Source organism: Scylla paramamosain, chromosome 2, assembly GCF_035594125.1.
Source record: "Scylla paramamosain isolate STU-SP2022 chromosome 2, ASM3559412v1, whole genome shotgun sequence".
Classification (NCBI taxonomy): domain Eukaryota; kingdom Metazoa; phylum Arthropoda; class Malacostraca; order Decapoda; family Portunidae; genus Scylla; species Scylla paramamosain.
Window position 1 is genome coordinate 21,507,501 of NC_087152.1, and position 26,500 is coordinate 21,534,000.

The 26,500-nt window shown below is 36.9% G+C and overlaps 1 protein-coding gene across 1 annotated transcript in view; it reads right to left on the bottom strand.

Moving 5' to 3' along the window:
- Positions 1 to 26,500, bottom strand: part of LOC135111800 (uncharacterized) — a 201,388-nt gene that overhangs the window by 17,443 nt on the left and 157,445 nt on the right. Inside the window, exons 8-10 of the mRNA XM_064025517.1 lie at positions 26,123 to 26,254; positions 25,774 to 25,964; positions 25,235 to 25,400 (exon numbers count right to left, since the gene is read on the bottom strand). Of these exons, the coding sequence (XP_063881587.1) occupies positions 25,235 to 25,400; positions 25,774 to 25,964; positions 26,123 to 26,254 (489 nt within the window). The remainder of the gene's footprint in view (positions 1 to 25,234; positions 25,401 to 25,773; positions 25,965 to 26,122; positions 26,255 to 26,500) is intronic.

Sequence of the window (26,500 nt, forward strand, 5' to 3'; positions counted from 1 at the left end):
ATCGCGCGAAAATATCTCAGCATTGTTCAAACATGTCCCATCAGAGCGCCTCTTTTCTAATGCAGGAGAGACCATTAACCACAAAAGAAGTCGTCTCAAAGCACTGAATGTATATTTGATTCTATTTTTGAACTTCAGCCAAGAAAATCCCATTGATTGAAACAAATGCAGTGAGTTGAACATGCAAAAAATGATTGAAAGGATTGAACATTTTGAATTGATATGCTGTTTCTATAAAATCAAAGGAAAAGTTAAGTTCATCTCTTTGCTGATGTAAAATATAATTATTCAGCCAACTATTAAGTGTAAAATATTCTTAGAAAGAATAAGAGCTTCTTGGTCATTACCTAAAGGAATTTTTTTTTTTTTTTTTTTTTTGCAGGTATGAAAATGTTATGATTATATTCTTTGTAATAGTTAGCTAATCCACTCAAATCATCTTCAGTAACTGAATGCAAGTTTTTTTGAGTTGGAAATTAAATTATAATTTAAAGGATTGAGTATTTTCAATTGCTGTCCCATATATGAAATTAAAGGATAAATATTAAATTAATTCCATTATAGATGTTAAATTTAATTTTACAATGAAGGATTAAATTAACTATCACATTAATCTTTCAGTCGTGCAGCATACTCCTTAAAAACACAGTTGTAAAAGCAAAACAGTAAAATTTAAGTTGACAAGGAATAATGTTTTGGCAGTACCTACTTAGATAAATTACATATGATAAAAATTAACATTCTCTTTACTTCACCTATTAGTTTATATGTTTTTTACTATTTAAGCTATGAACTGTATTAGTTCATCTATGAACTTTATTCATTTATTTATTTATTTTTTTTTTTAGTGTGGAATTATGTAATGTTTGAAAAAAAAGTATTACTGAGTCTTAGAATTTTGGCGCTAAAACAAATCAGTGAAAGTAAAGGCCTGAAAGTTAACATAAGGAAAACAAAATAATGATAGGAACAAAAATGCATGCACCACTTAATTGCAGTATCACTCTCCACAGTCAGAGAATCGAAGCTGTAACAGTTCAGTTATTTACGAAGTTTACTAACAGCGAATTGCAGATGTGACAGAGAAACAAAGAAAATAATCAATGTAGAAAATAAAGCATATTGGCAAATAAACACATTAACTTAGATATAAGAAAGAAAAAAGTTACAAAAACATACATTTGGCTGACCCACATATAGGGAGCACAAATATATATCAAAATATATATAAAAAAGAAATTGTGAAAGACTACGGGTCTGAAATCTGGATATTAAGTAGAATGTTAAAGATAATATGGACAGCAAGAAGAACCGACAAGCAAGTTTTAGAAATGGCAAACACCACAAGACTAATTAAACATATTCAGGAAAAAAAACACTGTTGTCTGGGATATGTGCCAAGAAGAAAATCAGAATATATATATATATATATATATATATATATATATATATATATATATATATATATATATATATATATATATATATATATATATATATATATATATATATATATATATATATACATATATATATATATATATATATATATATATATATATATATATATATATATATATATATATATATATATATATATATATATATATATATATATATATATATATATATATATATGTATAATTATTTTGGGAAAATAGAAGGAAGAAGAAAAAGGAAGACAGAGCCAGAAATACTTGAACACTCTATTATTTAAAGACATTTCAGTAAAGAAGAACTCTAGGCCAAATTATAAAGCTAGCAGAAGACAGATCCAGGTGGCAAGGATTGACCGTTAGCGTCAGAGACATGGCACCTCGATGATGATGGGGTAGGGAATGAAAGTGGAAGCAAATGAAAGCAAATGACAGAAAGGAGTGGAGTGCACATTGTGTGGGGATTAAAATGGCTGGAAGAAATCGAAATATGTGTGAATGGATAATGACAAGAGGAGCCAGAGAGAGAACTGAATTGGAGGTGAGAAAATGAGAAGTGAGATAAGAGGCAGAGAAGAGATGTGGGACTGGATTAAAGGAAAAACTGAGGAGGAACAAAAGAACCCTAGAATTACATAAGTAGAAAAAGGCCCCAACGTATGAAAAGTAGTATTGTGGAAGCATGAGTTATGATCTCTTCCGAGATAGGACACGGTGTATGAATATGAATGTAAAGAATTACAGATGGTCTAAATTCTGCACCAAAGTGTGCCAAAGGATGAAACAGTGGAATGGGGGATGTTGGAGTGTGAGAAGTATGAAGAAGACAGGAGAGATTATGCAAGTAATTAATTAAGACTGATCAGGCTATAATAGGAATGAAGGAATGGATAAAATATGAAGGAATTGGATAGTGTTGTTGCTGTGACTGTACAGATACGGTGAAAGGATGAATTTAAGGTACTGAAGGAGTTCCTGGAGATAATGTAGTGTGCAAGATGTAGCAACTACGTACTTGTGTGGAAGATACTGATCATTTTCTGTTTCGTTTCTTTGCTTTCTTTTACTGGAGTTGCCGTTTATAAAATTTGGCCTAGATCAGGATCAGTCATGTCACCTAATATTATCAAGATTAAGATCAAGTAAGATCAAGGAAAAATAAATCTCTTTGACAGGCAGGAGACTACAACAGCTGAAAATAACAACATACATATTATAATGCACGTACTCATAATTAATTTCATATGTAAATTATTTGTCAACATAATAAATCAATATCGTCTGACCTTAAGGAATAGGGGTGGGGGTACGGTGACCTGTGGAGTCACCTGTTCGTCATCACGTACGTTGGGCTGCTGGGACGAGTTCTCCTGTGGTATTCCGATAAGTTATTAAGAATTAGCAGGTATTGATTTACCATGTGCGGTCATCAGGAATGAGTAAATAATACATGCCAGTTCTTCTCGATAATTGAAACTTCTAAACTTTATAAACTTGGATTTTTATCTTATTTAATTAATTAATTTATTTATTTACTTATTTTATTTATTTATTTTTGCATTTAAGTTATGTTTTATTTTCTGTATTTATTTATTTTATTTTTTTTTTTGCATTTATGTTAATTTTTTTGTTTGTTTGTTTATTTATTTATTTATTTATTTATTTTTTGCATTTATGTTCACATACAGTAGATTGACTATCTAACCTACCTGAGAGGAGCAAGGGTTATGCAGAAAGGTGATTTTGAAGCCTGGACCGTGGGCCCGTGGCATGAATTTGTGTGGAACACCAGCATGGAATTCCAATACCACCACTCGACTAGTGACACGGCCTGACGAGACCAAAGAAAAACACGCAGTAGATGCAAGGAGGTTTGAAGGACTGGATCAGGGGATGCTGTGAACTTATCAATAACCCAGCTGTGCCCTCACTGAACGTTTCCCTTTGTGTTTCACAACACGAGGGGGCAGTCACAGCCTGCCCTCTAAAGACAACTCTCTTCCTTCACACAAAACTACATGCACCTTATTACACACACATGCCCTTCACTCAAAACTCTTAATTAAATACAGCGACTCCTACACCTGCCTCGGAGTTCCCATCTAGGTAGGGGACCACAAATTTCCCCAGGTCGGACCGCTCTTCTGGTATCGACCCTAAGTGTTTTGACATCCCCCTCAACTTTTTCTTCATGTTGCCGCCTGCAACATTGGCGGCCTTAGATCTAATTTTCAATCTGAAGAACACTACCTCTCCTCAACTAAACCTCATTTTTTTTTTTTCACTGAAACACAGGTGTCTGAGGCAAGTGACAGTAGCCCCTTTTCTGCTCTCTCCTACTTTCCCTATCCTCATTTTCAATCCAAAGCTGGATCTGTCGTCTATGGCACAACGACTTAACCTGCTCTCTTGCCCACGCTCTTAAATCTTCCGAATTTTCTACCATTTGGTTACGACTACAGAGTCACTGTCAAACTAAATTTATCTGTGCTGTATACCTCTCACCTAACTCCTCTAAATATAAGAAATTCTTTGACTACTTAACTTCTAAATTCCAGCACATTCCAACTTTCTTTCCTTTTTGCAGAGATCTCCATTCTTGGAGATTTCAATGTTCTCCTCCAGCCTTGGCTATCCTCTCCCTTCATTGACCATCATCGTGAACTAGCCTTTAACTTTGCTATCCTCCATGACCTAGAGCAACTGGTGCAACACCCTACTTGTATTCCTGACCGTTTTGGAGATACGCCCAACATTCTTGATCTTTTCCTAACCTCTAAATTTTTTGTTTATGCCATCACCCTATCATCTCTGTTCGGCTCCTCCGATCATAATCTCATAATTATATTTTGTCCTATCGCTCCAATCCCTCTTCAGGATCCGCAAACTGGAAGTGCCTCTGGCGTTTTGCCTCTGCTAATTGGTTACCTAAGGAGGTATTTATATGATTTTCCTTGGAATAACTATTTCTTCCGTGTCAGAGTCCTGTCTCTGTGTGCTGAACGCATAACAGAAGTGATAGTGTCTGGCATGGAGGTGTACATTTCTCACTCTTTTTCTCGACCTAAACCTTCGAAACCTTGGTTTAACACAGCTTGTTCTCATGTTATACATGACAGAGAGGTGGCCCACAAAAGATACTTAAATCTTCCATCACCTGAATCTCATGCCCTTTATATTTCTGTCCGGAATCATGGCAAATCTGTTCTCTAACTAGCCAAAAACTCCTTCATTAACAGAGTGTCAAAATCTTTCAATCTAACTCCTCTCGAGATTTCTGGCACCTAGCCAAAAACATCTCCAACAACTTTGTTTCTTCATCGTTGTCTCCTTTATTTCAACCTGATGGCACCACTGCCATCTCATCTATCTCTAAAGCTGAACTCTTCGCTCAAATCTTTGCTAAAAACACTACCTTGGATGATTCGGGGCTTGTTCCTCCCTCTTCTACTTCATGCTACACATTAAGATCCTTTCGCAGTGATGTTTTCCATGCCCTCCTTCGGAAGGGTTATGGACCTGATGGGGTCCCTCCTATCGTTTTCCGAAACTGTGCCTCTGTGCTTGCATCTTGCCCAGTCAAACTCTTTCAACTCTGTCTATCAACATCTACCTTTCCTTCTAACTGGAAGTTTGTTTACATTCGGTCTGTTCCTAAAAAGGGTGACCGTTTTAATCCCTAATACCGTCCTATTGTTTTAATTTCTTGCCTCGCTAAAGTTTTTGAATCTATCCTAAACAGGAAGATTCTTAAACATCTATCACTTCACAACCTTCTATCTGATCACCAGCATGGGTTACGTCGAGGATGCTCTACTGATGATCTTTTGGCTTTCCTTACTGAATCTTGGTCATCCTCATTTAGGAATATTGGTGAAACTTTTGTTTGTGCCTTAGACATTTCTAAAGCTTTAGATAGAGTCTGTCACAAAGCTTTGATTTCCAAGCTACCCTCCTATTGCTTCTATCCTTCTCTCTGTAACATCATCTCAAGTTTCCTTTCTGACCTTTCTATTGTTGCTGTAGTAGACGGTCATTGTTTTTCTCCTAAATCTATAAACAGTGGTACTCTTTAGGATTCTGACCTGTCACCCGCTCTCTTCCTATTATTCATCAATGATCTAAACCAAACTTCTTGTCCTATCCACTCCTATGATGATGATACCACCCTGCACTTTTCCACGTCTTTTCGTAGTCATCCAACCCTTCAGAAACTATACAGTTCACGCCTGACTTCTGATCTCTCTGAGATTTCTGATTGGGGCAGAAAAAAATTAGTATTGTTCAATGCCTCAAAAAACTCAATTCCTCCATCTATCAACTTGAAACAACCTTCCTGAAAACTATCTTTTCTTCTTCAATGACACTCAACTGTTCTCCTCGTTTACAATGGACATTCTTTCTGTTCTTTACTTATAATCTAAACTGGAAACTTCACATCTCATCTCTAACTAAAACAGATTCTATGAAGTTAGGTGTTCTGAGTCGTCTTCGCCAGTTTTTTTTCTCATCCTCCCCTCCCCAGCCTCCAGCTGTTAACCCTGTACAGGGGCCTTATCCGTCCATGCATGGAGCGTGCCTTACATGTATAAGAGGGTTTCACTCATACTGCTATTTTAGACAGGGTGGAATCAAAAGATTCTCGTCTTATCAATTTCTCTCCTTTAACTAACTGTCTTCAGCCTCTTTCTCATCGCCGCGATATTACATATCTTGCTGTTTTCTACAGCTATTTTCACGCTAATTGCTCTTCTGATCTTGCTAAATGCATACCTCCCGTCCTTCCGCGGCCTCGCTTTCACTCATCCCTATTCTGTCCACCCCTTTAATGCAAGAGTTAACCACTACTCTCAGCCATTCATCCCTTTCTCTGGTGAATTTTGGAACTCCTTGCCTGCTCCTGTATTTCCTCCTTCCTATGACTTGAACTCTTTCAAGAGGGAAGTTTCAAGACACTTAACCTTCAATTTTCGATGACTTTCTTGGGACTGGCACGTGAGATTTTTTTTTCCTGTTTTGTTTCCCTTCGTCAGTGACCCTCTTACATAAAAAATAGAAAAGGAAGATGAAACACACACACACACACAGATATATATAAATATATATATATATATATATATATATATATATATATATATATATATATATATATATATATATATATATATATATATATATATATATATATATATATATATATATATATATATATATATATATATATTCTTCTTTTTTTATGTAGGAAGGACACTGGCCAAGGGCAACAAAAATCCAATAAAAAATATGCCTACTGAAATGCCAGTCCCATAAAAGGGTCAAGCAGTGGTCAAAAATTGATGAATAAGTGTCTTGAAACCTCCCTCTTGAAGGAATTCAAATCATAGGAAGGTGGAAATACAGAAGCAGGCAGGGAGTTCCAGAGTTTACCAGAGAAAGGGATGAATTTGTCTCAGTTTTCCCTTGTTGATTGTATATTATGTCGTACTGTGTCAGTTCATGAGAAAAGAGTGACGCAACTTGTCATCCCCACTTCTTTAGTTCCATCTGTGTTTCAACTCATTCATGACGCTCCCTAGTCTGGGCATCCAGGACATGACACATCTTTAACAATGGTTCATAAGCATTATTACTGGATTATGATGAGCCCTGACATCACAAATCATGTAGCGCAATGTCTTTTTTGTGCACAAACTAAGGGTATCATTCACACAGCTCCTATGCTTGAATATCTGACTCCTGCTGGTCCTTTTGATACTGTTGCTTTGAACCTTCTGCAGTTTCCTTGCAGTCACCAAGAATTTTATGTTCTAGTCTGTGTTGATCATTTCAGTCGATTTGTTATTCTTGCACCTACAGTTGTGGCTCATGCTTTAGTGTCCCACTTCCTTTGTCCATTCACTACACCTTCAATTTTGCTTTCTGATAATGGGTCGGAGTTTAAGAATGAGGTACTTAATACCATTTGCCAACAGTACAGAATTTCCCAGTGCTTTATTATTGTTCACCATCCAGCTTCTAATGGACTTGTGGAACGGAGTAATAGAAAGATTCTGGAGATCCTTCCGCATTTTGCAGATAAACTTCATGAGTCATGGGAAGATTGGCTTCTGCATGTAGCTGCTTCCATTAATGGATCTGTGAATTCATCTACGGGAAAGATTCCTCACTATATTGTGTTTGGCGAAGAGAACCGTCTCTCTTATGACATACTAGTAGCCCCACGTGTGCCAATGTGTTCCGCTGATGACTATGCTCAGTCCCATATCCGCACGTTTCAGACTATCCATGCATCTGTGCGAGAAAGACTACAGGCTTCATGCACGGAGATGATTAGTCGGCAGCACACTACAGCCATGCCTGTGTCCCTTGGTATTGCTGACACTGTCTTTAAGGCTTCTCCTCTGCGTCAATCTAAATTAGAACCTAAATTTTCAGGCTCTTATCTCATTACAAATAGCCTTTCTGGTAACAAATTTTAAAATTTTGATCCAAATCTAAATATTTCAGAAGTTGTCCATGTTGACAGGTTGAAGAAGATTTGGGTCCCCACCTCCTCTTCTTCTGCTTCTTCAATGCCTCAGTCTCCACCTGTCTCTCATACTTCTGTTCATCCTATCCCTGCACATTCCTGTTACCTCCGTAGTAGGGCTATGTAAAAAAAAATAATTATTTTTGGGACTCAATTTCATATTTATCATGTACTTTTTTTCTTTTTGCTGCCCCAAGGATTTGTCCGTTTTCTTGTGCCCCTGGGAGGGATTATTATTTTTTGCCTCATATTAGGATTAAATTTATTACTATTTTTGTGCTGTCCTGCTGTGGTATTTCTTTTTTTTTTTTATCCTGCAGGAGGGATATTTTCATAACATTTTTGTTTGTTTCTATCCTTATTATATCCTTGTATTGTATCATCTCGTGTGTCTTACGAAGGTAAGTCCACTGTGCATCCATATCTACGCATTTTTCATTGTTATTCTTATTATTATTACATTTTGTGATATTTACTGAAATTTTGCTCGTTTTACATTCTTTCTATTATGTCAGTGTCGTACTTTTGTGTGCCTTCTTCCATTAGACACACTTACACCTTCGTCACTATATATGTACACATATTTCACATTCTCATTATTATTCTTGTCCCTTATGGCATTTTCTCTGCAATTTTTTTTTTTTTTGTGTGTGTTCTTTTGCATATTTGTTTTGCCTTCATTTATTACTTTGTGTGCCTTACACAGATAAGCACACTCAATGTTCATATATCCATATTTTTCTATTTGATGTGCTTTTGCCACTCATATTATTTGTTATGTTTTCGTTGAGGGATCGCAGCATAGGTGTGGCTGAGCTATATGATAGGATGTCCATATATATATATATATATATATATATATATATATATATATATATATATATATATATATATATATATATATATATATATATATATATATATATATATATATATATATATATATATATATATATATATATATATATATATATATATATATATATATATATATATATATATATATATATATATATATAATGTTTACTCTACTTGGCAGTTTTTTATTATACTGGGAGATATTTTTCAGTGTTTGATCTCCCAGTATAATAACAAACTGCCAAGTACAGAGTAAACATTATAGCCCAGAGGCCAGCCGTTGACTGGGGGGCGCGCGTGACATCTAAGAAGTGATCGAAAACAAAAAGGGAAACGAGAGATGTTGTACATACAAATTGAATACATAAATTATAAATAATGGTAAAAATGGAAAAAATAGCAAAAAAGAAAGGGAACCTGTAATATATATATATATATATATATATATATATATATATATATATATATATATATATATATATATATATATATATATATATATATATATATATATATATATACATATATATATATATATATATATATATATATATATATATATATATATATATATATATATATATATATATATATATATATATATATATATATATATATATATATATATATATATATATATATATATATATATATATATATATATATATATATATATATATATATATATATATATATATATATATATATATATATATATATATATATATATATATATATATATATATATATATATATATATATATATATATATATATATATATATATATATATATATATATATATATATATATATATATATATATATATATATATATATATATATATATATATATATATATATATATATATATATATATATATATATATATATATATATATATATATATATATATATATATATATATATATATATATATATATATATATATATATATATATATATATATATATATATATATATATATATATATATATATATATATATATATATATATATATATATATATATATATATATATATATATATATATATATATATATATATATATATATATATATATATATATATATATATATATATATATATATATATATATATATATATATATATATATATATATATATATATATATATATATATATATATATATATATATATATATATATATATATATATATATATATATATATATATATATATATATATATATATATATATATATATATATATATATATATATATATATATATATATATATATATATATATATAAAACTAAGCTTAATTTCCGATGCAACCCTTATAGAATACTCTTCTAGAATATTCTTCTCGGCCCCTCTCCAACCCAGCTCCTTTCCTACCAGGTTGCTAATTTTTTTATTTCCCTTGTTTAAATTACCGAAAAATTATATTTATTGTGGAGTAAGACAGTATTTTTTGTTCCCCGTAATTCATTCTTCAATTTCATGTCGATATGGAGTCTCAAAAGATAGGGAATAATCTGCAGAATTTGAGAGTAATCAGTCGCTTGTAATTCAGTCCATGATATCCCTGCTTCCGTTCCCAAGCTTTGCATCAGATTCAGAAGCCGTCTGTCTCTCGCTTATGGCAGGTATGTGCCATTTTCTCTTCTAGTAGATAATTAATTCTTCCTTACAAAATGGTCAGATATTAAAAACCTTTCCCAGATTTTTCTCATATCTGCTTAACTTTTTCTGCATCATTTGTATTTTAATTATCTAGAGAAAATGTAGAGAAAAAAATTGTAATGTTCCTTCCCACATATTCATCCGTCTTGTGGCACACCAAAACACGTTATCACCCCTTCATTTTGATTCTCAGGAAGTAATTACAAGGCTCTTCTTTAATTTAAATTGTCTTACAAGATATGACAATTTTTAAATATGAAACTATATTTAGATCAACCAAAAGCATAAAGAAAAGGAACTCAGAAGCTATTCGTCTCACTGACAGTGATCGCCTGCAACAGAGTGACAGAAACAATTATAGACTAAGAAACTAAAGTTAAATGTGCATATAAAGTGCAAATTGAAAGAAACAAAAATTGTCTGCAAAAGTCAGAAACTATTATGTGACTTAAAAGAACGAATGTTATTTGACCCACTAAATGCCTTGAAATGAAGAACAATTTGAACTGCTTTTATGTTAGGCTTGATGTTCACAACTTTAAAGTAGAATGTGATCATATAGTATTACTTGTCAGAAGTAACAATGCAGAAAAAATAACAATGAAAGCGTGTGCATTAGCGGCTTTGACAATCCAAACGCTTTCGTGGGAAGGGCAAACGGAAGCAAACAGACTCCTCTGGCGTTTGCCTGTCCTGAGGCAAAAACCCAAATTTTTTCATAGGCCAATCACCACGTAGCAACCACAACACCCGCAGCAGTAAAGTTCATGAAAAGATTTTATCTGTAATAATATTTAGGATGTAATGCCGTTCAAGACCGTGATACTTGATGTTATAAGTTCACTTCTAGTTGATTAGATAACATTTTACATTGAACAGAACCAGAAATTGATAAATAAAACAAAAAGAAAGAAACTCCTTTTTATGACGTGGAATTTTTGCGATTTTAGAATGTGTTTTGTCCCATACCATTCTTTAGCTCTGATTTAAACATCGTAGAAGTGTTGATTGATTTTCTTCATTAATATGTAATATGTGTTAGTTTCAGGATGGGTTGGAAAATACATTTTCGTGACGATGTTTTAGCTGAAACTAAATCAAACTGATACGATAGTACACATTCAAACTAGCCCACTTCCCACCAACGCACCCAGATGATGAAGAACTTTCCTTGCGGAAACATGGAGCGAGGATTGTAAGTTATGGATGAAGGTCTATTAATACTAATACCTCACCCATTGATTTGTATCTTACAGTATCATTGGTACTGATATTCTATATGTAATCACGATTATGATACTTCAAAATGAGGGAAATGTAATTTCTCCGAGTCCGGTGATGTATGGCTGTTGTCTGTTAACGGAACAAGGTCATCGCGTCCAGCAGTGAAGGAATACACTGTTTGGTTGCGTTTAGGTAATCTGTGCCACTACTGAAAACATCTTAACACATATTATGAACTTACTGAAACAATTTCAGTGTATAAAAGCGAGAAAGAACTGGTAACATTCCTTATAAATTACAGAAATTATATACAGAGCAGAATCACTCACTACATTTTTCCAAACTTTCCTCGACCAGGGTATTGTACCAGATATGTGGAGAATGTCGGAGATTATTATCCCCGTGCCTAAAAACTAGCCCAAAAGACTCAAATGATCTTCGACCTGTGCAATTATAATTAAATGTCTGGAACCTGGAGGCAAGAATGTTAAATCTGAAATTGTATCTACTAACACCACTGTTCTCTATGGATGTGTATTTGCACCATTACTTTTTATTTTGTATACAAATGACTGCAACAACAAATATTGCAGGTCATCCATTATAAAATATGCGGACGATACGGCAATTATAGACAGAATCAGTAGCGACAATTCAAATGATTATTTAATCCAGATATCCTGGTGCAGTGATAATGATCTCATTATCACTGTAAAGAAAACTAAAGAAATTATAACAAATTTCAGAGTAAATAATTATATCACTGATTCATGTTAAAGTAGTTGTGGAATATGAATGCCTGGATATAAGTACTGATAATAAATTAAAGAGATCTAAAAACACACAACAGTTGTACAAGAAATGTCTACAACGTATCCCTTTTTCTTAGAGCACTGAAAAAAAAAAAAATTCATTGGGATAGGACAATATTGTCATTTTGTAAGTCTTTAGTAGGATCAATCTTGTTTTTTTTCTATTACAATATGATATGGAAAATGAACATGTAAAGATAAAAATTATATATATATATATATATATATATATATATATATATATATATATATATATATATATATATATATATATATATATATATATATATATATATATATATATATATATATATATATATATATATATATATATATATATATATATATATATATATATATATATATATATATATATATATATATATATATATATATATATATATATATATATATATATATATATATATATATATATATATATATATATATATATATATATATATATATAATTCGTTGGTAGATTTCAAGCAAGTAAATTGTATCATGATTAGATGAAGCACAATTAAGAAGTAAATAAGATCGTGACAGATGTAAACCATCCACTGAACAGTAATTATGTTTTTATTATTATTATTATTATTATTATTATTATTATTATTATTATTATTTTTATTATTATTATTATTATTATTATTATTATTATTATTATTATTATTGTTATTTATCTATTTATTTATCTATTATATTATTTATTTTTATCATATCAGAGAAGAGGTTAGCATTCCCTGGGTGTCATACAAACAGGTTCACTAGTTCCTTCATTCCTAATATCATAAAACTTCATAACCTCGTAGCATCTAAGTGGTCTGATATTTGGTCTGCACTTACGTAATGTACAGTACTGCTTTATGTGCGCATGTGTATTTTGTATATTTATGAGGTATGAATATTTCATATTTTACTTTATGGTTGAGCTCTTTGCCAAAATAAGTTTCATATTACATCATGTATCCAATATGAAAATGAAGGCGTTTTATCTTTATCTTATTCTAAAGGGTTAGATATCAAGGAAAAGACGTGGAAAAGTGCATAGTTATTTTTATCAGCACAGGAGTGGATAGGATAAAATTTGCCTTCGAAGAAAATAACACCACTGTTAATAAACTAAGAGCATTGGCCGTCTACCACAACAGCAATAGAACGATCAGAAAGGAAACTTCAGATCAAGTCGCAGAGAAAAAGGAGTGCTTTGTGCCTGACTCTGTCAGATGCTTTGATATATCTAAGATAACACCGAAAGTTTCACCAAAATTCCTAAACAGGATGACTAAGTAAGGAAGGAAAGGAAGGAACTAAGGAAATAACTAGTAGAGCTAATACAAAAAAAAAAAAAAAAAACATATTGGCCATCACCTATAAAATTGTGGAGTGATTGCTGTTTATGAATCTTCCTAACAGTTAAGAATAAATTAAAAACTTTACAAGGACAAGAAGCCATAACAACATGCTGGTAATTTGGATGATTAGAATGGTTAAGCTGTATGTAGAAAAATTTCCATCAGGACCGAAAGGTGAATGCTGATGGACAAAGATGGAACAGTTTGACCAGACAAGATGAGAGAACGGAAACACACTTATGCAGAAAAATAAGATAGACCTTATCATGTCCATGAGCTATCTGAGGGCCGGCGAGGAAGAATTTTAATAGAAGGCATGAAATAGTTAGAGGATGAAGAAGAGGGAGAAACAAACCATGAATCATCCAACACTAAATATTTAGCAAAATTTGAGTGAAGAGCTCAAATTTAGAGATGGATGAGATGGCAGTGGTGCTACAAGGTAGGAATAGAGGGAAAGAAAAAATGCTGTTGGAGACCTTTTGCCAAGGTTCCAGAAATCAAGAGGGGAAAAATAGATTCGGAAAGTTTTTGACGTTTTCTATTGATGAAAGAGATTCGTCTAATTGAAGTACAATTTTGACATGATTCCAGGCAGAAATGTAAAGTGCATGAGTCTCAGGAGATTGAAAACCCAAAATCTATCATATACAGGACAAGTACAGACCCACACCGCAGTATATACTGTATTATTACGAAAGAAGAAAGAAAACAAAATAAGAAAGAAGAATGAAGGGAAGATAAAATAAGTAAGAAGAAAGAAGAATTTGAGAAAACTCATGAAACTGGAGAAAAACGGTCATTCCAACAGGAAATTAATTGATATCGAGGGAACCGAGAAAATAACAAACATGGACGCAGGACCCACGGAGTTGTACAACAGGAAGAAGGCCATAAACCGCTTGAGACAAAAGGGAATTAATGGTAATGATGTAAAGGACAATGCAGAGAAAACGATAGAAAGGGAAAGTAGGCCAAGAGGCATGAGGCAACTTATAAAAAGTCATAAAGCTATAAACCTGTCATAAGCCTTCAAAATAGCGAATATTTTTCATAAATACTTCATAAATCTGTCTTAAGCGCTATGAAATTTTCATATGTTCGCTGCGCCGTTTTGAGTGGGTCGGAGGTGTCATAAGGCTAACGAATTGCTCATAAATCACTCATAAGCCAACATGGCCGAGCAACAACAAAAAGTCGGTGTGCACTAGCAGAGGGAATTTCGGGAGAAAAGACATTCTAAATTAACTGAGCGATGTTGAATCTATTAAGAGATATAGATTGGACGTTGCAGGTATTGTGTTTGTTAAAGACTTTGTGAGACCAATGCTTTTAAGACCAACAATAACCAACAAATCACTATCCAGAGATGAAAGTGATAATAACATTAAGATACCAATGATATGCTTGTTTGCATCTGACGTATTTGATGGAAATCTGATCAGCAGCCATCTTCGCGCTTGCGGCTCACATGATAAGCGACCGTCTGTTCAGAAAGCACAATTCCCAAGCCTTCTCAAACTGTGGGCAAGGACTGCATAGTAGGAGGACGGTCCACCCCAATGGGTAGGGTTGGGCGGGAACCGGTTCCGGAACCGGTTCCGAGTCTTGGAGCTGGTTCCGCCTTAATGGTTCTAAACGAGTATTGATGGCAGATACGCACGAGTTACAACATTTATGCAGTTTTTAAAATATGTATGTAGTCATTAATATTATTTAGGAACTCTTACAAATGTTATGTACCAATGAACGAAGCAGTTTAATATAATCAGATATGAGTAAGTGTCTCTGTGTCCAGTATTCAAAGAAATTGTATGAGTAATATTAAAATATTTCGTTCATTTTAGCCAATAGGAGGCACATATTTAGTGTTCCCATAAGCGTAGTCTTTTTTTTTTTTTTTGTACTTTGGTAGATACCCAATGACGTCATAACATGGGTGTGTGTGTGTGTGTGTGTGTGTGTGTGTGTGTATATATATATATATATATATATATATATATATATATATATATATATATATATATATATATATATATATATATATATATATATATATATATATATATATATATATATATATATATATATATATATATATATATATATATATATATATATATATATATATATATATATATATATATATATATATATATATATATATATATATATATATATATATATATATATATTGGTGCACTTCCGGTGACGCGTCATAAGAGTTAAGATTGCCAAACAAGAGGTGGTTTGTTACCTTTCTCCTCGTGAGTAAATAGAAACTTATCTGCATAGATATATAAAATATCTTACATGTTGATTGTTCTGTAATCCTTCCTGTCTCGAAGTATAACGTAACATCACACCAAGGATTTTTCAAGGGCAGCGCGTTAAAGGTGCACATATTGAGATTATATCTAAATTTGCAGTGTTAGAGGAGGACTTGTCACGCTTAAACCTAGTCAGTTTAACAAAACAGTGACATCGAAGTGTGGAATTATATAGGGCATACGTTGTCTCATGTTGTATCGTATGCTTAAGTCTTTAAAGACAAACTGAAATGCAATGGAATTACATCAAACATGAAACAGCTCCGCACTAGATATCCCACTGAATATTCGAGTTGATATAAACCCAAGCATGTATATTATTGAACAAATCCTGTATGAGATAAGAGTAAACGTCAACTAAACGGTGCACCCATTCACAATCCATCCTGGAGTCTCGGTCTCTCGGGACCGGGAGTCATTACTCGGTAATCATCCCTGCCAGTATTCTAGATGAGTCCCAGAACCGCTACACCCTGTTAACCGTCAAGTAGCGCGCTGGCGGTTTCGAGATTCGGATATTCACTAGTCGCGCTTTACCGATTTTCCCGCAGAACCGGTTCCAAAACCGGTTCCGTCAGTTCCGCCCGCCTTAGGAACCGGTTCCTTGAATAATTGAGTTATCGGTTCCTGCCCACCACTACTAATGGGCGAGCTGGTCGCCGCGCGAACGCAGCCCCGCCAAACAGCCAGAGGATTAAAATAATCAGTCATCACACTAAGGAACGTGTGGAGGACAGCAATTTGTCGATTCACACATCTTTTTATTCGCATATACTTTGCCAAGATTGGTATTTGATCATACTCATCAATGTAATGTTCAAATAATTACAAGTGAAATAAGAATTTGACCTTTTCTTTTCACTTTCCTAAGGATCGTGAGAGGAGAGGTAACTTTTTTAGACTCGAAAGTTCCTCTTTTACATTGTATGATGAATTTATAATGTACCTGAGATCTGTATCATAGGTACAGTAGTGGGCTTTCCAGGTGCTAGGTTATGTATCAGCTTAATGGTTACATGGCATTGTGACTGAGTTATTCATGGTCATTCCTTGAATCCAGCTCATAAATTTTCATGTAATGAGGGAACCGACCGAACCCGCTAAAGTGTAAGTAACTCTATATTGACTCATGTATTTTACGGAATTGACGACGTGATGTGCCATGACATTGATGTACCTGTTTTACCTATTAATATACTTTTCTGTGTTATTCTCGGTATTGGTGATTATATGTTAATTCGCAGGTTTGACCGCTTCTGAATACAAGGAGCGAGTACTGCACATTTCGCTTCAGTCACCTCCAGTACAATACATTAACAAAGCGTCATACGGCGCTTACAGTCAAACACTTCGGGAACTGGATGCTGTGGAGACGACAGAGGACAAGCAGCGGACGACAAGGGGCCGCGGTACTGCGGCAGCGGGACGCATCACGAACTGCAACAACGACCCCTATTGTATGTATGTAATCGATGGCCCGGGTGAAGGCGGGCCTGCCCTAAGAAGTCAACCACGATAAAGTCCACGGTAGGAAACTACCAACTCTCATATGAGTACATGAATGAATTATGTTCGTCTGTGCGTCGACCCGGGCGTCTCGAGCGTACTGTAGATTCCACCGCGACGCCTTATGATAAAACCCGTCGTGGGAAAGTGCTAATTCTCGTGTAAATCGTGAACGAATTGAGTGTATTCATACGCACTACGTTGTCCTTGGGTGTCTCGGCTGGGGTGCCTCTATCACCACGACATCAACCACTATAAACTCTACGGTAGGGGAGTCTTTGTCACTTCGTTCCTGGTTGCCATCACGATGTCTGCTGCTGCAGACGAACCCGATAGAGGACGAAGCATGGGTAGAAGTCGCCGAGTAAATGAGCACAGTGGACGCAAACAAACCTTGACTTGTTTCTGCTGACAGATCTTTCCTGGCGACTCGAAGGGAATTGAGCGGCTTGATTAAGGATGTTGCCAAGGAAGTCATGAAGGCTCAAGAGGCCGTTCTTTACCATCTTTCCGCGAAAGGGTTGGCAAAACGTGCTGATGCCGAGCCCTCAAGCTAGGAAGAATTGATCCCGGAATCAAAGAAAGGAAAGGAAGGGGAGCCTCGGGGCTCACCCATGTCATCGGAGAGTGAAGTTCTATCTGAACTGCAGGAAACCGAGACGGAAATGAATGAGGACACAAGCGGAGACGAATTAACACAAGGGCGAGAAAAGGAGGTTTGTTCAAACAAATCGAAAGGCTGGCGCACTGCTATGGTGCGAACGAAAAGCGCGACCGGGCGCACCACTGGGGTGCGAGCGAAATTCGCAACGGTACGAGCGAAAGGGGTTACGCCTTTCGTTCGCACCGCCATGGTGCGAACGAAAGGCGTAACCCAGCGCACCACTGGGGTGCGAGCCAAAGTCGCAGCGGCACGAGGGAAGAGCACAGTTGGGCTCACCGTTGGGGTGCGAGCGAAAGGCACAGTGGAGCGCACCGCAGGGGTGCAAGTCAAGGGCATGGCTATAGGGCGTGCTACTGAGGCACGTGAAACAAAGAGAAAGGGGGAACAGACCTCCGAGGCTCCTGTGAAAGGAAGAGGAGGTGGGAGGGCCATGGAGGCCTTGGACACTTCACGTGCAAACAACCTCGGAACCCATGTAAAGAGAGGTGAGGATGGTAGTGAATGGAATAAGATGATATTGTGCTGACCCAGCCTCAGCTGGGTTAATGGATCAGTTAGAGGAATCAAAGACTCCACTCAGGGAATATGTGTATGGGCGCTTCAGCCTTGGGGGCATTTTCCAATAGTAAGGAGGGTGAGGAGCATGTGTCCGTGCCTGTGTGCATGCGTGAGACGTGGGCACGTGCACCGACCCGCTCTTTTTACTGAGTACTGCTTGCGAGTCCTGGCAGCTGTCTCACTTTGTGGCTGTCGGAGCGGGCACGGGAGGTATCTCCTAGAGGACCTAGACTTTCCGCTGGTTGACTCCTTCGCGGCAGCCGGTGGCGGGTGTGGCTCCGGTCTCGGTCCCCCTGTCACCGCTGGCGGGCGCAGGATGTCCGCCAGCTCCCAGCAGCCTCCCAGTCGGCCGCGCCGCGCCCCGCTCACCTACAGCCCCGGGCGCCCTCGTGGAGATGTATGATCCGCCTCGACGGTCGGCCCTTCACGTTTTGACTGTTAACAACACTTTCTTAGTGGGATAGCGTAGGGTGGTGAGACCCGTTTCACGCTGACTCCATGTATTGATTCGATCGGTATCGGGCTCGGGATCGTAATCGGTCAAAACTTGTTGGCGGGTCCTTGAACTTCTGTGGGTGAGATCACTCTCAATGCTCAATGCAGGATGTCTGTTCACGACGTCTGCTCATCAACACAGACTGTACACGACATTACGTCCGCTCACCATCACAGTAAATTCCTGTTACACTGTTTCGAGATGAAGTTTAATATGCATACATAAGAACAACAAGGGAAATGTATTTAAATAACCGGACGTGATTGCTTCTGTGAGTTTACAAAGACTTCTTTGATTCAGGGTTAAAAGTGTTCCCTTTGCCTGTTATATGTGGAGTTACAAGGCTGGGTTTTGCTTTCACAGTTTGTGCCCTCCCAGAGGTCACAGTCTAAAGTGCCTGTGTCTTCGCACTGGCGAAGAGTGTCTGTGTCCTCGCTCTGGGCGAGACACCGTGTAGTGAGTGTCCTTGCGCTGGGCAAGACACCATGTAGTGCCTGTGTCCTCCCGCTGGCGAGACACTGTAAAGTGCCAGTGTCCTCGCACTGGCAGAACACTGTAGAGTGACTGTGTTCTCGTGCTGGCGAGGCACTGTGTAGTGTCTGTGTCCTCGTGCTGGCGAGACACTGTGTAGAGTGCCTGTGTTCTCGCAGACACCAACGTTCTAGACACGTTCTAGACACCAACAAGAGTTTATGTTTAGACACCAGCAGGATGCAGGGAGTCTATGTGCTTGCAGAGACTAGACACCAGCGGGAATTTATGTGCTTGCAGACTGGACACCAGCAGGGTGCAGGGCGTTTCTGTGCTTGCAAAGACTAGACACTAGCAGGGTGCAGGGAGTCAATGTGTTTGTAGATACTGAACACCAGCAGGATGCAGGGAGTCTATGTGCTGCCAGAGACTAGACACCAGGAGGGTGCAGTGAGTTTATGTGCTTGCAGAGACCAGACACCAGCAGGATGCAGGGAGTCTATGTGCTTGCTGAGACTAGACACCAGCAGGATGCAGATGTTTCACTGAAAAGTTGTGCCACCACTGTTCTAATGAAAGATGCCACCAATGTATCTGAGGTTTCAGCTGTAGAAAGGCGTCGTTACGGCTCCTAAATAGCGTCAGAAAGTCAACCTGCACAAGGTGAAAATCCTGATGAGACATCCCCCTGGCCGAGCAGGATGACTAAAGACAGCTTCCACTTGAGCGATGGAGCGCCGCCGCTATGGAGCAGTTATCAATATCAAGCAGACTCGTCAGAGGTGATGCTGAGTGATGGTAGCTGTATACTGAAGGTTAAGGTGAGAGCCATGTGGCGCAGTGCCTTTACTCCCAAGTATGAAACTCTCCATTAGAAGAGGTTGCAAGCATCAGGGAAGCAGGAGCAGCGGGAACCTTGGGTGAACTTCGTGCTAACACTTTGAACAAGACAGCGTCGGATCGGACCCGTGCGGGATCTACGTCCAGGGGATATCGCGCTGGTCGTGGAACCCCAGTCGCCGCGGAACTAGTGACGTCTTGGCAGGGTTACACACACCCTACCCGGTTCAGATGAGTTGGTGAAGAAAGCTTGCGTCCGTACTGGCACGGGCACCCTCTCCCGTCCCATTGTAAACTCTGCCTTCTTGAAGGTGACCTGGAGGATAGTCCTCGACTACAGTGGGCTTTGGTCATTTAGTGCTCCTGTGTTTGTGTTGACTGAGCGCCCACTCACTACGTCCAGGGGATATTGTGCTGGTAGGGGAATCTCAATTGCCCATAAATCAGTGGCGTCTTGGTAGAGTTACACACATCTTATCTGGTTAAGATGGGTTGGTGAGGAAAGCTCGCATCCGTACTTGGCACGTGCACCCTCACCGGTAGCATTGTCAAACTCTGTCTTCTTGAGGATGACCTGGAGGACGGACCTCGATTACAGCAGGCTTTGGTCACTTAGTGCTTCTGTGTTTGTTGACTGAGTGCCCACTCAATTAACGTGAGGGAGTGTAGCTGCTGTATATGTACAACTTACATGGCTAGAGATACGTACATACGTACGCTGTAATGTGACAATTTATGTTTTATTTGTTAGCGTTATATCATTCGTAGCAATTGATGCTATACATGAGATGTGTATGGCACCCCTACGCGCCAACACAACAGAGTGAGAGGGGAGTGTAGGACCGAGGAGACGCGTTGAACTTGCCCCCTCAGCTGTTTTTCTCGCCGAATGGTTGTTAAGACGTGAGTGTTGATAACATACCTACAGCATAATGAACATCATACGCTGTAGGGGCCCAGCAGCGTCTCCAAAGCCACTTCACGACAGTCACGTGTACACATCAGACGTGTCTCGGGAGGGCGCGGAAAGTAAATCCCAGTAAATCCCTTAGTGTTCACCTGGTAAATCCCCGAGTGTAATCCCTTGCATACAACCAAGAGGAAGATTGTTTCCCGCACTATCTATGTATTTATCATAGTGTTAGATAATAGATATTTGTGTAATTGTGAGGATTTGATGATGTGTATTGATATAACTAATAGAACATAAGAACATAAGAACATGAGAACATAATAAGGGAAGCTGCAAGAAGCGACCAGGCTTACACGTGGCAGCAGTCCTGTATGAAATATACCTACCTATTTCCACCTATCATCCCCATCCATAAACTTTTCTTAGAGCTCCCTAATGTCTTAGCACTAACAACATAATTACTGAGTCTGTTCCACTCATCCACCACTCTATTTGGGAACTAGTTTCTTCCTATCTCTTTCTTATACCTAAGTTTTTCAAGCTTGAACCCGTTATTACTTATTCTATCCTGGTTGCTGATCCTAAGAATTTTGCTTACATCCCCCTTGTTATAACCCTTATACCACTTAAGGACTTCCATCAGGTCCCCTCTTAACTTACGTCTCTCTAAAGAATGTAAATTTAACAGCTTCAGTCTCGCCTCGTAAGGAATACTCCTCATCCCTTGTATCCTTTTAGTCATTCTCCTCTGTACTGATTCTAATAGACCTATATCTTTCCTGTAATGTGGGGACCAGAACTGCACAGCGTAGTCTAGATGAAGTCTGACCAGCGCCAAATATAATTTTAATATTACTTCGTGCCTTCTACTTTGAACACTCCTAAAAATTAATCCTAATACCCTATTTACCCTGTTTCTGGCCTCAATGGATTGCTTTCCTAGACGGAGTTCAGAGCTAATTATAACTCCTAAATCTTTTTCGTACCCTGAACCTACCAGAGTTTCGTTGTTTATTGTGTACCTACTGTGTGGGTTTCCTCTACCTATGCTAAGTACTTTGCATTCGTTGATATTAAACTGCATTTGCCATCTGTCCGTCCATTCATTCATCCTATCTTATCTATCCTATAGTAATTAGATACTTACGTAATTGTGAAGACTTAGTGATGTGTATTAACATAATTACATTTAACGTGACATAATGACGTACATCAGATCACGCAGACGAGGGAGCGACTTCCGGTGTTTGTGCTGGTGGTGTTCATCTGTAGAACCGACTGAACCCGCTAAAGTGTAGGTAACTCTGTATTGACTCATATATTTTACGGAATTGGCGACGTGATGTGTCATGACAATGATGTACCTGTTTTACCTATTGATATACTTTTTCTGTGTTATTCTCGGTATTGTTGATGATATGTTAATTCGTAGGTTTGACTGCTTCTGAATACAAAGAGCGAGTACTACACAGCTCGTTTCAGTCACCTCCAGTGCAATACATTAACAAAGGGTCATACGGCGCTTACAAAGGGAGTGGTTGTTCATGAAGGAATAAAGAAATGTACTAGTTTACTAATATCAAGGGACTGTATATCCAAATATATATATATATATATATATATATATATATATATATATATATATATATATATATATATATATATATATATATATATATATATATATATATATATATATATATATATGTTAACCTCTGGGACAGCAGAAAATTAACATTAAGTAGATCATCCTCCTAGTATACAGAGTCCTTGGTGTTGGGTAGGGCTGGGCGGGACCCGATTACTGGACCCGAATCCCACGGATCCGCCAAGGTTAAAAGGATCCGATTACTGAGTAATCGGGTCCAGATCCGCTAGACGATTACTTAAGAGTGAAAGTTTAACAATGAAGATTATTTGTGAAAATTTTTTTATATCAAACGGAGCGATAATAAGATATCAACGATATTGATAAACAAAATACACAACGAGAAATGAAGATTGTTGAATCATATATTTTTTGCTGGCAACACTAAAAAAGTTTTAATGCTGCCAAACTTCTCTTACTTTCTACGAGACATGATTGGGTGGCATGCCATGACGTCAGAGAAAAAAAAAATTATAACTGGCTAGTAGCTACGCTAACTGGCCGTGAGGCTTCTGTCGCTCCATAGCGCTAGGCTAGTATACTTTGAATCAATATACGTATAAATAAAATTCCCAGCCTTATCTATCAAATATATCAAACTGCACGCAAATTTTCTTCATTAGTCAAACGTGGTTTCATAAGCATAGCGTCCAAGATAAAAAAATAAATCAATAAATAAAAATAAAAAATAAAATAATAATAATAATAATAATAATAATAATAATAATAATAATAATAATAATAATAATAATAATTCCCTATAAACAATTTTAACTTTCTTTTCTATCGTTTCATAATAATTCAGCTCTTCACGACAATGAAAAATAATATGATCGAGTTATTATGATTTATCAAATATATAACTGCTCGAGTTTGTGTATTGTTGAGCATTTTTTATGAATCTTACGTAAGATAAAAGGGGAAGCAATTAATGCAATCACAGAAAATTAATAGGTAGAAGTACAAGGCAAGGGATATTAATAGTATATCACTGGATTCGTCAGACCGCCAGCGCCTCAGATTCTGACAGCCAGGCAATCTCAGTAATCGTCTGGCTGCCTTACAGGTCCAGTAATCGTCTCCCAGTAATCGGGTCCCTCATGGATCCATATGAGTACTGTGCAGGCGCGGGACCCGCTAGTAATCGGGTCTCTCACGGATCCAGAGTACCGCGCGACGCGCGAGACCCACCAATAATTATTTCCCGCCAGTAATCAGGTCACTCACGGATCTAGTATTTGTCTCGCTAGACGAGTATCGCTCGGCACGCGGAACTCGCTAGTAATTAGATCCGGACCCGAATCCCACTGATCCGCCTAGCCAAGTAATCGGTTCCGCGAGTACTTATATTATCAGATCCTGCCCAGCCATAAAAGGAAGGCACCCACACCACTCTGGGGACCGTGGACTGGATCATGTGACACGGAAGTAAAGGGAAAGGTTGGGGGGGGGAATGGAGGACTGGGGTGAGAGACTCGACCCCTGCTATGCCACGCTCTGCCTACTCAATGCATCTCTCCCTCAAACTGAACACTATCTTACAAAAATATCTATGGACTCTATTTGGGGGACTGATTGGTAACAAACTACACTACTGGAAAGAGCAATCTCTCTACAGCATAATCTACTCAGTTAAACTTTCAAGAAGCAAATGGAAATGCGGGAAAACGGGTGAAGGTCAACTTCTCATTACTAGAAATTTTACGGTAACTTATGGTGCGCGTTCCTTTACCCAAGGTCCATCTTTGGGTAAAACACACACACACACACACACACACACACACATATATATATATATATATATATATATATATATATATATATATATATATATATATATATATATATATATATATATATATATATATATATATATATATATATATATATAATCATCATCATCATCATGTCATGTACTCACTAGTAACTGGACTTGGGGACGAAGCGCCATGAATGGATGAGAGGTGGCCACCACAGTAACGATCATGAGAAGCCGTTTGTGAGCCACCGTCAGCAGAACCGTCTGGAATCCTTAGGTAGTCCCTTACACAATATAGTGAACTAATCCCTGATCGGTCAAACGGTACCTGCAATCATATTTATCTTAGCCATGAGTTAATTATTCTAGCTTGAAATACTGATATTTTTCCAGGTTTTCTTAAAAAAAAAAAAAAATTGTCCCAGGTGACGCTGCGAGTAGTGAGGTAATCTTTTAGGGTCTTTTTTTATGATAGTTTATTAATACCTTTAGTTTTTCTAACACGATGAAAATAATAGTAATAATAATAATAATAATAATAATAATAATAATAATAATAATAATAATAATAATAATAATTTCTACGACAATAATACATTATATGTAAAAGATAAAAAGTATTTAAAAGTATTAATGTTTGCAAAATAAACGATAACAAGGATAAAAATAAAGGATAGCAAGCACAAGAAAACTTTTCCCACCTCGTCAATGTTGCCGTATTTTTCAAGCATGAAATGTCTGGGTTGGGCAGTAAAGGTGATGGAGCAAGTTCCACGGGCAGCAGCCAGACATATCCGATAATGCTGGTCCTCGTAGTACTGACCATCATCAAAGCTGAAACTTTTGAATTCTCCAGCGGTGTCAGGAAAGTACTGGAAGCATCCTGCCGGTGCTGCCAGACCCAAAGATATACTTATGAAATGTGTTATGAGAGAGAGAGAGAGAGAGAGAGAGAGAGAGAGAGAGAGAGAGAGAGAGAGAGAGAGAGAGAGAGAGAGAGAGAGAGAGAATTCAGGCAAGTGTTTTGATGATTTTCCAGAAGCAACCTACCTTTGATTGCAGAAGGGATGAGACAGTCGATCTGAGTGATCCATAGTCCCCAGCGGTAGCTGAACCCAGTTTGTGATGACACTGCCAATTCCACGTAAGGGGAGTTCGCGCTTTCATCCACCTCAAGGTAAACTATTTTATCCCAAAGGTGCCATATATGTAAATGTGGAAGAAATTCAGTGTCATTTCAAAGAACATTACAAAACAAGTAAAGAAACCGCAAATGACATATGTTATGCTGTCATTCCATATATCAATAATATTAATAACTTCATGATTGATAGCAGCTATCTTCCCTCTTCCCTATTCTTTTCAGGGCCATATATCTCCATATATCTCTGCTGACATCTTTTTTTTTTTTCTTCTCCAGGCGCCCCT